This window comes from Haliotis rubra, unplaced genomic scaffold (assembly GCF_003918875.1).
Source record: "Haliotis rubra isolate DU_JTF1 unplaced genomic scaffold, ASM391887v1 Scf135, whole genome shotgun sequence".
Classification (NCBI taxonomy): Eukaryota; Metazoa; Mollusca; class Gastropoda; order Lepetellida; family Haliotidae; genus Haliotis; species Haliotis rubra.
Genome location: NW_025765281.1, coordinates 576,164 through 591,115, shown reverse-complemented (window position 1 = coordinate 591,115; position 14,952 = coordinate 576,164). Strand labels below are relative to the sequence as shown.

Below are 14,952 nucleotides of genomic sequence, written 5' to 3'. Positions count from 1 at the left end.
GAAATACGGCAGATTTTTAGAACTTATATAAGAACGTATATGCAGAATAACACAGTTCGTTCTTTTTAGTAATTCTGAAAAAATACATAAACGAGCAGCTATTTGCGTTGGACGAAGTAATCAATGAAATAAAGACTCAAACTAATGATCTTTTGTTACATCATTAATGAAAAGGTGAAGGTGCACCCAGCAGAGTGATCGAGTTATTATTTAACGTCACATCGGCAATATTGCAGATATCGTGACGAGAACATATTTGATATTGAAATGGAATATATGTATTATTTTAGAAACTTGTCGACGAAGGACAGTAAAACAACTAGAATATCACAATTAGAATTAAAACTAGTGGGGAAAGTTAAAAGAAATGTAAAGAAATGACGAATATATGTTTTGGGTTCCGACTACTTTCTGTATGTTTTAGTAGAAATGTGTATAACGAACTAGGTTGGTGAACTGTCTTTGAGTCCGTTATGACATAAAGGTAGTTCACCAACGTAGTTCTTTAGTTGGTATAAGCTGGACATAATGCGCATGCCATTCATCATCTACGGAAATTGCATCAAGTCTTCTCTACAGAATTAGCATCAAGTCTTCTTTACAGAAATTGCATCTTCAATTGACAAACGTATGTATCCTTGTACTTGGCTCTGGATTTTCTATAATACCCTTCAGCACATGATATATTGTTGATTATATGATTAATAAGTTACCCATTTAGGATCCTACAAGGGTCATTTTGCGATTCAATTAACATTTTTGTTACAATAAAACATCCATTGTAACAGAAACATCACTATCCTGCGAAAACGTTTTGAGAACATGCCTTTTTGGGAAATGTAAACTTCAGTTATATCATTGCACCAACTTCAACCGAAACTAGTTCGGCCTCTTTCTGGTTCTACGCATGTTTCACCCACTTTGTATAGTAATATGTAATTAATGGTAATAGTAGCATAAGAAACATACGTGTCGAATGGCTTATTAAGCACAGTATTACAAATCCTAAACATGCGTGTTTGAATGAATGATGTAATCATCAAATCTCAGGACAGTGATTCATATTTGACACATTCCATAATTTCTGAAATTCCTTTGATTACTTCAATATTATTGCCCATTATTCCATAAGAATATGTATGCGTAATATATACACCAATTTAACAACACAACTCAGTCTGCCCTTACACTCAAGTTCGACAAAGGCCTTGCGCTTGTTATTACTACCAGTGACCTCGACACAAAACAAAGCCATGTCCGTGGAGCTTAGGATGCTCATGTTGATGGTTTGATGGCGGCTAAGATGAAGCTGGGAAATGAATGTCTTATTTACCAGTTAAGGTTTCCAACAACTCACGTTGCCGTAATTAAGTTTGAACTTCGAAAAATTGCCATCGAGTTTCGCGGAAAAGATTTCATGTGTTTTTCACTCTGAAATGAAGTCTCATGTATTATATTGGGCATTGTGCTTCAGGCTCTTTCACCATGAGACCTGGTGGAAGAAATGTGTACGGCATTTAAGTTCTCTTCTGAGGCAGTAAAATTCTTTGTGATATGTTCTAATGAGATGGAGGGTTGTTTTGTGCACCTCGATATATCACTGAAGATTCAATGAATCAGAATGATGTTTTATAATTTCACCGGAAGGTACTGAAACGAAGGATTTCACCTCAGGCTTTACACACAAATATGTTGTTCTTTGGACACACAGCAGCTCAACATTCCCAGGGCACTGCCTGTCCTTAAATCCTGTCTCTCATATGATGTGTATTGGTATGACAGTGATCATGAGAAAAACTTCCTGTAGAACAAACCCAGCCAAAACATGCATGTGTCGAGTATGACTTATACTTGGTCCTCTGTTGTATGCTTGTAGCTGAACTTGCAATACCTTTCGCGAGATGTGACTGTTCATATTTTCAGTATCACGTTTTGCTTATATTTTATTATCTTATATGTTCTCATACGTGAGGCTGATGTTCAATGTGATTCGGATCATGAGGATAATACGATCGGTGTCAAACGACCCATACTTCTATCAATAAATGCTGAATTTGAAATGGTTGAGCATTGTATATAAAACGGCTTTTAGTTCTGTGATTGAGGAGACCCCTAGATCGTATTCCATGCCGCCCGAGGGTATTTAATGTTGCTGACAATACAATGAACACAATCGGTTCGATTCACTGACAATAACCAACGGCCTTTTAGAGTGAAAAAGTTAGGTAGTACAAAAGATAACCTTTGGTCAGAAATGAAAGACCAGCATATCTTCGGATTTTCAGAGATTACAACAAAAACATGTACCAGCGACTCAAGGATTGAAGATTACAGGAGATTTCAACCGCACTTCAGTAAATCTTAGCGTTATAATCAGTGTGTGCTTTCCCTATTTGCATTCCCCAATATCACTCAGATAAGGATTATATCATTCATCCATTCTACAAAGTAATCACCGGAAACTGAAGTAAGGGGCTTCAGCTTCATGGACGACGCTTCCTCCACGCCATACAGAGACATATTGTCCTTGTGGTAGGCTCATGTACTCTTCGTAAACGTTATCCAAGGTTCTGTACAAGTGAATTCGTGATATAACGTAAAGCTTTATATTTTGCATACCCGTGTAAAGGGGATGCAATTTGACAGAGAATTTAACAAAATCACGACCGATGTAACTCTGACCTGCCTTTCTGTATTGACCCCTTTCACTGTACAATGGAAAGTACCAGGCAATATCGCATTACTGTCTTAATTTGACTTTGAATTGTGTATTTGTAACTGATGTTGAAAAGAGGCTATTTTATACATGTATATACACTTTCAATTGGTGATATATGAAATAATTAGAGGTATATGCGAGCAAAGACCACTCTATGTTGTGTCATGATGTCATGAATGAAAGCAGTTCAAATATCAAGTTCATTCTGTGCTGGTCAGGATGACCTACATGATTCAAATTCGTTGTTGTATCAAATCTTTCTCCCTTCACACTTCCAAAGGACACCGTCTGTTTAATGCCACGTGTTTTATATAGAATCGATATCGCTGAATTAACATAATTAAACAACTTTATTCGCACGAACAGAACAGGTTCAGAATCTGTATATATATTTTTAAGAAAACCGTAGTCATTTGAGAGACAGGTTTTCAAGCAATTGCCAACTGTTCCGTTTCTGTGAAATCGATTGTCAAATGATTAAAAATCGAAGTCACTTTCGTGTTCCAGGTTAGACTTAATCAGCTTTCATATTGTTTGTATTAACACGTAACTGATCAGTTGCGTGAGAACATGTCACAACGGGGGACATAAGGAGACATGTTGTACATGATCCGGGCATGTCCTGCACCACCAGTGGCAAATTGATTGTGGCATGTATTGAGTGCCTGTCTCAGATTTACACCTTCCATGTCTTTTTACAGTGTGTCATTGCCAAGCGCAGAAGATATAAATACATAAGAATTTCCAGTATAAAGCTAATGTTCAATGTACTTGAGTCCAGACTCGTGGACAGACCGACTGACGCGAGAATGTAAGCTAGGTGGTTCGATCCCCGAACATGGCATAACACAAGACGTTTAAAGCAGGTATGTGTTGCTGAAAATATGTCATTTCCTCTTTCGTACCAAATTCTAGATTTAACCATTCTCGAAGATAAACCACATTCCGCACTACAGTTAATGAATCCGTTTCGGCAATGTCCAAAGAAAGCATTTGCATCAAGTGGATTTTGAAGTCACTTACAATTTTGCATTTTCAGAAGAAACAGGTTCAACTCTGTCGAAACGTAAGCTTTTTCAACTTTTACACCCTCCAAACTTCCAAAACGAAAACTTCATTTATCATATTACTAAACGTGGTTACCACAGATATACTTACATATCGATATTCAGAGGTTAAGGAAGGCATGTCAAAAATACAAGCTGTAGGCATCCCGATGGGCACTAAATGTACTCCCCCTTCTTGCTGTTCTTTCTTTATGCATATGATTCGTAATTTCTGACTGGGTTTGACAGTCAAAACATGGCAATGTGACCATGTGTACTGTAAGCTTATGGTATATCAATGATCTGGTGGTCTAATATTGCTCGGTGATGAGCCAGATCCCTAATTTACTCACCTAGATATCTATGAGAATAGAGAGTTGTAACTATGCATTCAGATTCAGAGTGACCACAACTCTATCTAGGGTTGTGCAATATTACCTGTAAACCTATACCGGTACAGTATCTCGCGATAGTTCAGATTCTGCAATATATTGGGTCATCCAGAGTTAGCTCCATTTGAATTATCTGCCCTTGATTTCCATATACTTTTATTTCTGTTGGTGTAACATGTTACATTTTACAAGTGGAAGTGTCATTAAAAGTAGCTCCAAAATTGCCAAATAGTATACCAAATGCTTTACGTTTTGTGAGTTTGAATGGTTTCTTATGGAGGAATTAAGTGGCCTCAAATGGACCAATATTTATTTTTACTAATCAGTAGAGCCTCTGGATCTGAATGACCATTTCACAGTTCACAGTATTTTGTTATATTTGTTTATTTCATAATGGGGCATATGATATCAATTTATCATAAAGGCCTGAGTCTTAGAAAATGTGTAAGACTGTATAATGCCATTCCCGTCAATGATCTTAGTTATTGGAAGGTGACATGCGAGTTTAATCTCAAGTAGTTCAACTGAATCTTGTTTCATTTTGTTTCAGTCTTTGAGTTATGTACTCGCTTTAGCTCATCTCAATTGGGTATCCTAATTTTCCTCTGAGTAACCAAATAAATTGTACCCATCTCACTCAAACTCAGTTGGGTACTTTGCCAATTTCTAATAATTGTAAAATTATAATTAAGTTTAAATGTTGGTTTACGTGTTTGTTATTTATATTTGATCTGTAATATGAGAAACGATAAGAAAGACTGAAGGTGCAAATTTCATGTGTCGAAATAGAACTTCTCAATATATACTACTCACACTTTGACAAGGATCACAAAAATTCACAACTATACTTAAACGTAGATTTATAATATGAAATTGTATCCATTTAAAATTGGATGAATAATAATATGGTAACCCCTCTTTAGGCAGACAGCCACTTTATTTTAACATTATGCACTTTATACATGAGTAACCATAAGAATGGTTTTCATGGCACCAATCAACCATTTTGTAAATCATGGAACGAGTCATTGACAAGTACACAACACCTGTCAATAGCAGGTATGGGATCCACAAGATGAAATGACAAACTGAAACCTAGGATCCATGCTTACAATAAGGCTAGATATTTCAAACAAATTTGACTCTCATAGTTTTCTGTTGAATCCATGATTTGATCCTTAGCAAAGTGTGAATAGTATAACTCAGTTATTTCATCTATCCACTGGAACGCAACCTAAGATTTGTACGCATGTAAGATCAAATTTATCGAGTACTTACAAAAAATCAAACATACTTGTAAGCAATGGACGTAATTGAGTTGAGTTGAGGAATTGAGTTTTCATATAAATAAAAATTTGCGTAATTTACGTAGATACGCAGCATATCTGTACATCTGTATAGTTCATGTTAACACATGTTTATATTGGAAATGAATCTGAATGAATCACTGACACACAGTAACAATAATTACATACTACATTGAAGTACATTATTTTTAAGCAAACAACACTGATTATGTTATACTATTACCTGTGAAACGTTTGCAAAACGTTGTTGCAATACATTCCACATTAAGGCTCTATATTATTTTATTTATCTGTAAACAACTGGCATACAGACGTACACAATGGGGACGGGGAACCTGAAAGTATGGTGTAACAGCAACTGAGAAGATGATGTCGCACACAGACAGCTATTATGAATGTATGATGTACGCACTTGGGCAGAAACCTCCCATGCAATATATCACAATATGTATTGCAATATCTCTCTCTCTCTCTCTCTCTCTCTCTCTCTCTCTCTCTCTCTCTCTCTCTCTCTCTCTCTCTCTCTCTCTCTCTCTCTCTCTCTCTCTCTATCTATCTATCTATCTCTACATGAAGATGAAGCCATCAACATCAACTCAGACACCAACTCCAATATCATCAAGACGAAGAACCACCTAACCTTCCTACCTCTGTCAATAACATCGTACCTAATGGACTCCGACTCCGATCTCCTGTACAGACCCGCATCCCATCCATCTCCAGAATTCTACATCAAGCCAGCAGTAAAATCCCCTCAAGGTCCAGTCCAGCACTTGAGACGGAAGGAAGCTCCCTGAGGACAACCTTCGCAGATCTTCAGCAGATCTAAGCCTCAGCCCTGACCTCATGCAGAAAGTCTCAATCACCAGCAATGCATCCCTCATGAAACAACGTCAGACTAAGAAATTCAGCAACCTCCAGCAGCAAGCACCAGCTCACTCATCCCATCCCAGCGTCACCACCATCAGCCGTGAAGCATACTCCAAGAAAACCATAGTCAACCTCAGCTCAAAACCACTGCCCACTGCCCAGAAATCCCTCCTCTCAAAAGGCCTGAAATTCGTCCCCACCTGCAGCACCATCAAGTCGGACAAATTCATCACCAGCATCGAAAACGGCCTCCAACAAACTCGCCCCCAATGACAACGTAGATCACCTCCTGCACCAAAAAGCTGACCTCATCAAACAGTGTCCAAAGGAACGCAGCGATCTCTCATCACAAGAAAGAAAGGCCATCCAAGAACTCCGCAATGATAAGACCATCACCATCACCGAAGCAGACAAGGGCAAGGCAGCAGTCATCATGGACACTCCTGAATTCCATGACCTTGTGAACAAGACCCTCAACGACACCTCAACCTACAAGATCATACCCAAGTATCCAACAGCGAAGTTGGAACGTCAGCACAAGAAAACTCTGAAGAATCTCCATGACAGCAGGCAAATCAATGACACTGTGTACAATGTTATATCCAAGTAATAGTCAATCTCCTTATGCCCATGCCACTGTGAACATTCATAAAAAGCCTGTAAAAACTAGAATCCTTGTGTGCTCACGAGGTTCAGTTTTCTACAATACAGCTCAGTTTCTTTCTAAAGTGCTTGCTCCTTTGAGGAAAGAAGGTAAATCCTTCATCAGCGACTGGTATCCAGCTGTTTCCAGACTTCATATTTCACATGGCAGTGTAACAGCTATCAACAGATTAATGGGCTCCCCATGGGTTCACCAATGTCCCCTCTGATTACTGAAATCTTCATGACCAGCTTTGAAGAGTCAGCCCTACAAACATCGCTGTTCCAGCAACTATGCTGGTACAGGAAGGTGGATGACACCTTCGCCATCCTTGATCCTGACCACAACCCTGCAGTCCTCCTAGATCACCTCAACAAACAGCACAGCCGCATCCAGTTCACCTTGGAAATTGAGGATCAAGACAAGCTGCCTTTCCTTGATGTATCTCTCGACAATTCATCCAACAAGATCACCCCCTCTGTCTACAGAAAACCAACACACACTGACCAGTATATTCATTATCTATCCAACCACCATCCACAAATAAAACGAGCCATAGTTTCAACCCTAACCAGACGCGCCAAGGCTATCTACGACCCAGCCCAACTCCAAGATGAGATCGACTACCTCAAAACAACCTTCATCACCCTTAACGGATATCCCAAACAACTTGTAGAGCAGACCGTAGCCACAATCCTCTATCAACAAAATGACCGACCACCCAAACCCGAACGAGCTCCCATCCGGATCATATTCCCTACCAAGGCCAAATTAGTCATCACATCAGTCGACTTCTTAGAAAAACTGCCAGTGTAGATGTGACATTTTATTCTGATAAAACTTTGAAATCAATCCTGAGAGCGAATGGAAGAGGTGGCAGCAACCAGACCAAACCCAATCCCAGAAGATGCATCTACAAAATTTGTTGTGATTGTGGAAGCAGTTATATTGGAGAAACTTGCCGGCCGTTCAACATAAGGCTAAAAGAACATAAAACTTCAGTTGAAAAATCTGATCTCAAATGTGCTCTCTCAGAACATGTCGTCGAAAATCCAAATCACTCTATCAACTGGCAACGCACTGAAATCCTGGCTTCCAACATCAGTAATTGGCGCAAAAGAAAACTTCTTGAATCAATCAACATAAGAAGATTAGTACCCGAGATCAACAGGGATCAAGGGGTTTACCTCCCTAGCGCCTGGTGAATCACCAAGAAATCATAGACTCTCAAACCACCCTGCTGTGTAAACATACTCTTGTTCTTATTGTAAAAACATACCCTATCATTGTATTCTTCTCTTTCATCTCACTGCATTGTTTGTACCTACTTAAGTATATCCTCCCTCCCCCCCCTTGCGCTTGTATATACTTATTTACATATCTGGCTTCCTGTACATCAATATATATAGCTGTAATGTTCACTATGATCATTATCCACCTGACGAAGGGGCAAGAACTAGCCCAGAAACGTTGTGTAAATTAAATCAAGAAGTTGTTATCCATAAGATTTGTCTTGTATTTAACCATGATCTTCAGTTTTTGTGCAAGAATCCCCAAATCGAATAATTGGATGAGCACTTGTCGATGGAATGGCGTTGTGGATTGTTTTGATACTCAGTGGTTTACGCAGATTTCGCTGTGTCACTTACAACTCTCGCTTCTCTGTCAGTGCTGGAGAAGGGATCTTAGCTATGGCTTATCAAATCTAACTTACTCATATGGTTCATAACTCCTGTCCCATTTAGAGATCAGGTAAAGGTCACTTGAATCTACAGACTTGAAGAATCGGGGTGATTTGGTTGGGACAACTCCAACAACTTTTATCATCTTTCTACTCCAGTGATCTCTTTGATTGGCATTTTAGAAGTTGATGGATAATAGAAAGGTATAATACTTTATGGATAACAACTCCTTTATTTCTTATGGTGCGACGTTTCGGTATAGCTTCTCATACCGTTGTCAAGCAAGAATAATCTTCTGTGCATTATGTGACGTCACATCATTTGAAATTGACCCACTTTTGTCTATGAACCAGACCCGCATTGCACGTGAGATGTGTTTTGTCGGAGGTAACGTGCAGCCAGCAAGTGTTGTGAGACAGATCTTACTGTGCTCTACTGATGTCGAGTTAAACCCGGGACCCCTTACTCCTGGAGAAGTCCATGATTCCATTATGGCTAAATTAGAAGACAACAAGTCCGAGCTGAGTGATCAAATCACATCGTTGAAAGAAGCCGTGAAGTCGATTTCTTCTAGGTGTGTTAAACTTGATAAAACAGTTAACCTTAGCAAATCGGATATAGAGAACCTGAAACAAACTAGCGAGACTATGTATACGGATTTTGACGCCATTTCGGAAAAGGTTGATTACATTGACGAACGTATGACCAAAATTGACGACGATTTAGATAAACTTGAGGCATTTAGTCGACGTGACAACATCCTCCTACATGGTATTCCGGAAGTTGACGGTGAGAAGTCGATGGCATGTAAACAAACTGTGTTGTCTACATTTGACAAATAATTGACTTTTAGGACATGGCAATCGTCTGATGTGATTCGTGCACACCGCCTTGGCGCTAAACGTCAACAAGCAACTAAACCACGTCCCATCAGATGACATCGGAAATGAGCATCTAAAATATATTGTTTGAGTGGCATATTAGAAGTTGAGACGTACAATATGGACCAAGTTTTTATGGATAACAACTTCTTTATTTCGTGAGTGCGACGTTTCGATACAGATTCGTGTACCGTTGTCAAGCAAGAGTGATACATGAAGTGGAGGAGCTGCATATTTATACTGTGTATAACAATGGAACTACATACATTGTAATTGACAAAGGAAACAGCATAATTGCCATAATTGGTTAAGCAGTAAGGTGATGAAGCCAGTGAGTACACAAAGGATAGTGAATGGAAGCCAGAGATGTATAAATGCAGGAGTGGTACAATGAAGGAGATGTTTATACAATAGGTGCGATGTTTATACAATAGATTGGGCTTGGTGGAGGAGTGGATCATAAGCTGATGGAATGAAGTATCCTTGGTCACGGTTGATGGTTGGCTTATGGCGTTTGATGTGAATGGCTTCGGTGAGCTTGCGTTTAGTGAAGTCCGTTTGGTTGTTGGCGAGAATAGTGAAGTCGGACCACTCTATTTGATGATTGGGGTTTGCTTTGATGTGGTCAGAGATAGCTGATTTGGTGTCGGAGTTAGCAACAGAGGTGCGATGTTCTTTGACTCGGGTGTTGATGGGTCGGGATGTTTCACCTATGTAGCTTTGTCCACAATCACAGTTTATTTTATAAATAACACATTTCGGGTTGTTGTTGTTGACGGTGGGTGACGGACCATCGAAGCAACGCTTTCACCTCCTGCCAAAAGATCTAAACCAGAATCAGCCCCCATCAAGATATCCATTCCCTACATAGGTAAACCATCACATCAAATCATCCGACTCCTGAAACAACAGGCAGGCATAGACACAACCTTCTCAGCGTCCTCCAGCCTCAACAACCTCCTCCATGCCAACGGAAGAAAACAACCCACTGTCAACAACAACAATGCAGTGGCTTGATAATAATATCTTAATTGTTCTTTGAAATATTTAATTTACCCGTGTGTATATATGTGAATGTGTTTGGAAATATGGATTGCATATTTGTTATTATTATTACAGAGTGTCATGCCATAGCGACACAGCGACACAGCAAATATACATATTTCTCACGACCTGCCGCCTTGGTCATTCTTGATTGGACAAGCACAGGCTGCAACATATGCGGGACTTAAACCCAGAAACTCAGACCGGTTTTCGAAAAACTATTCTACTTCAGATCACATTTTTCATTACATGCAATAATTCAAAAACGTCTTTCACGCCGAAAACACAAATTGTATGTAGCGTTCGTCGATTTTAAAAAAACATTCGATTCTGTTGATCGTTCTAAATTATGGTATTGTCTGCTAAAGACCGGATTACGAGGGAAAATGTATTCTGTTTTAAAGTCTATGTATTCTAATATAAAATCATGTGTGCGGTGTGGTGATGATTTTACAGATTATTTTGATTGTCCGGTCGGATTAAGACAAGGATGGTATTTAAGCCCAATGTTATTTTCATTTTTCATTAATGAATTGTATTACGATATTGCTAATAATGGAAAACATGGTATTCAGATGTTCCCGGATATGATTGAAATACTAATGTTACTTTTTGCTGATGATGTCATTTTAGTTTCAGACACTATAGTAGGATTACAAAATCAACTTAATATTTTGGGACGTTACACAAAAGAATGGAAGTTATCGGTTAATTACGACAAAACAAATATTGTCATTTTCAGAAGGGGTGGTTCGTTATCCGTAAATGAAAAGTGGGTACTAAATGGGATACATCTTAAGATTAATAGTCATTATAAATATCTTGGTCTTTTTGTTTACCCATACAATGAACTTTTCTAAAAGCATAGACTATTTGATAATGGGTATGTTTCCAACTAGCTGGTCTTCTTCAATTATTGTTCCTCTACATAAGAAGGGGAAATTTGATGATCCCGACAACTATAGAGGCATTTCACTTCTATGAGTATCCTTCGCAAAATATTCACAACTGTATTAAATAATAGAATAACAAATTGGGCAAATATGTGTGTAACAGGGATGAAATCAAACAATTATATATTTGTTTATTTGTACCATTCAGGTTTTATCATTGTATATAGTGCATATGTAACAGGGATGAAATCAAACAATTATATATTTGTTTACTTGTACCAATCAGATTTTATCATTGTATATAGTGTATATGATTGTTCAACAGACTACCGCTTGTTTACAATAAGTGATCTAATTAGTTTTCTGTCTATCTTCATCTCAGGTTTTATTCTCTCATAGCTGAATCAGGTTATAGGGTCAGTTCATTCTTGTTTTAAGGGTAGTCAGGTCGTTCCATTTTAGTGTAATTGTTTATTGTCTTGATCAAAGGACTGAAGCCTGATTCTTTGTCTTGATTGGTGATTTTGAATATCTATGTCGTCACCAGCCATCTTAACACCTCTCAGCACTGGTCACAATCACTACACTGCATCCACCATACAGATCAGTTTACAGGTTAGATAAAATTCTACCACGAATCAAGAAAATACTAGATTCTGATTGGTTGTTCAGAAAAATCAGACGGCATCAATTGTGGATTGACGCTCATCTGATTGTAAGGCCGCTTCACCGCGCATTAACAAATCTTATTGTGAGAACTACTTCCGTTTGACCACAATGATGGCGGATCATAACAATAACTCCATGGATTTTGACGCTGACTTTCGAATTTTACACATAGGGAATTGGAAATTTTTTGGATTAAAATGCTTTGGATTTCATTGTGCTTCACTGCGCACGTATAGAACACTGCCCCACTACTTCAGCTTGACCACCAACATGACTAATATCAACACAACAGACGTGATGGAAATGCTGATGAAACATTTATTAAACTCGAAAAATACAGTTATATGATTCCCCCTACACACACACACACAATTTTTTAGGGAACCTCACTATCATATTACCTTCTGTTATAAAATATTCAAACTCAAAACAATACACAGCCCCAAACATAAACAAAACAATATCTAACATATAAAATCAGAAAGCCTTGTAAAAATACATCCCTATCTATACAAAATATGCAGCAAAAACATTAGTAAACATTTACCTACCTGGTAAATGGTATATTTAATTCCGTTTAGAATGGGAAATTTGCAAGATAGATCTAACGGTCTGGCGAAACACCACATTTATGCCACTCATAGTCATACTCCATCATATCCTGTTGCATCGTTCACAAAACAATTCTGCTCTCTGCCAGCTTTCCCGCAAGGTTGTCACTGTTATGTTCATCTACTTTGAAAAACGCTTGGACACAGTCCAGTCCCAAACGATGAAAACAAAGTTCCAAGGAATCACAAGTTAGTCGCATGTACACTAAGCAGCAGCACTGTGACTCTTTTGTCGCATGCCGGGGTGGAGGCAGTACGTGAAATCATGATCGGCCGGTCATAAAAATCAACAGTCTTTGATGAGTTACAGGTCGTAGGTTGATCAGGAAAGGATCTATTCTTCGATTCTGCAGGGTTCAGATTCAACAGTCAGTCAAGTATTGTCCACTGTCACTTCAAATTTCAACCTTTCGCAAAATGTAAACACTGGCTCGTCCGCCATTTCAAACTGTTGCGTAACTGTCTACTTTGAAGAAGAAAATAAGTAGGTCAGACGATTCCATTATAGTGTGGCCAGGGGCGTACAGTTTCACGGCACACAAAACAATAGGCTAGTTTTAGTCGTGTGGAGTTGGGATGGCAAAACCCAAGATCTCGGGTGTTACATAATTGCATTGAATAAACAGTAGTTTGATTTCTTTGGACAGAATATTGTTATGTTGTAATGTTAAAAAATACGAACGGCACCTACCGCTCCTTCACAGACGAGTTCAGTTCGCCTCTCGTCCCATGCCGGATTACGCAGTGTCTTCCGCAGAGCGAGGAAGTTCGATTTTAAATGGGTCATGGTAAGAATGGAGATAACCCTAGTGTGTTTGAAAATCAGAGACATGCTTTAATGTTTCAATTGAAACGCGTTCGGTTCCAATTGAAATTTAGTCGCCATCAATTCAGTAAAGCATGTCTCTGATTTCCAAACACACTAGGTTTATCTTCTAATTATTACTTACTAAACTAAGTCTACTGTATGAATGTATTAACCTTATTGGTTGTATTACATACCTTTAAGTAATCTAATGTGTGATATTGTAAATAGTTAGGGATTTATGAGCATGAATGTTATGAATGGAGTCATGGATGAATGTGTCAGATTCCATTGTAATGGTTGTGTCCTATTTAAATCTAAATGCATATTGTAAGATTTATCTGTATGATTATTGTCAAAGGTGTAATAATCAGGAAATTGTAAACTTGGAAGTTATGATATTTAGATAATGTATATGTTGTGTGCATTGTGTACTCACATTCAACAATGTGCTGCCATTTATATTATTTATACTGTAGGCTACACCTACCGAGTACTACTGCCTATTCTAAGCGTCGGCGACACAGGTCGAAGGCTACACTTCTGTGTCACCCACAGGGTATGTTTTTATGGTTTCTCATCTTGATATGCCAAGATGTAAATGTTATATTTCATGTATATATAAGCAATCAATGCATATATTAGTATGTGATTAACTATCAGTGACAACTAATCGTTGTTTCAGTATGAGCTTATGTTTATGAACCTCTTATGCAATTATATTACTGCATATCACATGTATGCAGTGGCTTGATAATAATATCTTAATTGTTCTTTGAAATATTTAATTTACCCGTGTGTATATATGTGAATGTGTTTGGAAATATGGATTGCATATTTGTTATTATTATTACAGAGTGTCATGCCATAGCGACACAGTGACACAGCAAATAAACATTTCTCACGACCTGCCGCCTTGGTCATTCTTGATTGGACCAGCACAGGCTGCAACATATGCGGGACTTAATCCCAGGAACTCAGGCCGGTTTTCGAAAAACTATTCTACTTCGGATCACATTGTTACATTACATGCAATAATTCAAAATGTCTTTCACGCCGAAAACACAAATTGTATGTAGCGTTCGTCGATTTTAAAAAGAAATTCGATTCTGTTGATCGTTCTAAACTATGGTACTGTCTGCTAAAGACCGGATTACGAGGGAAAATGTATTCTGTTTTAAAGTCTATGTATTCTAATATAAAATCATGTGTGCGGTGTGGTGATGATTTTACAGATATTTTTATTGTCCGGTCGGATTAAGACAAGGATGTTTTTAAGCCCAATGTTATTTTCATTTTTCATTAATAAAATTGTATTACGATATTGCTAATAATGGAAAACCTGGTATTCAGATGTTCTCGGATATGATTGAAATACTAATGTTACTTT

The 14,952-nt window shown here is 38.2% G+C and overlaps 1 protein-coding gene across 1 annotated transcript; it reads left to right on the top strand.

The window, feature by feature from the left end:
- The first annotated feature begins 7,181 nt into the window (after positions 1 to 7,181).
- Positions 7,182 to 7,793, top strand: LOC124267966. The gene has a single exon (XM_046702964.1). It carries the CDS (start codon positions 7,182 to 7,184, stop codon positions 7,791 to 7,793), a length of 612 nt encoding a protein of 203 aa, XP_046558920.1.
- Positions 7,794 to 14,952: the final 7,159 nt, after the last annotated feature.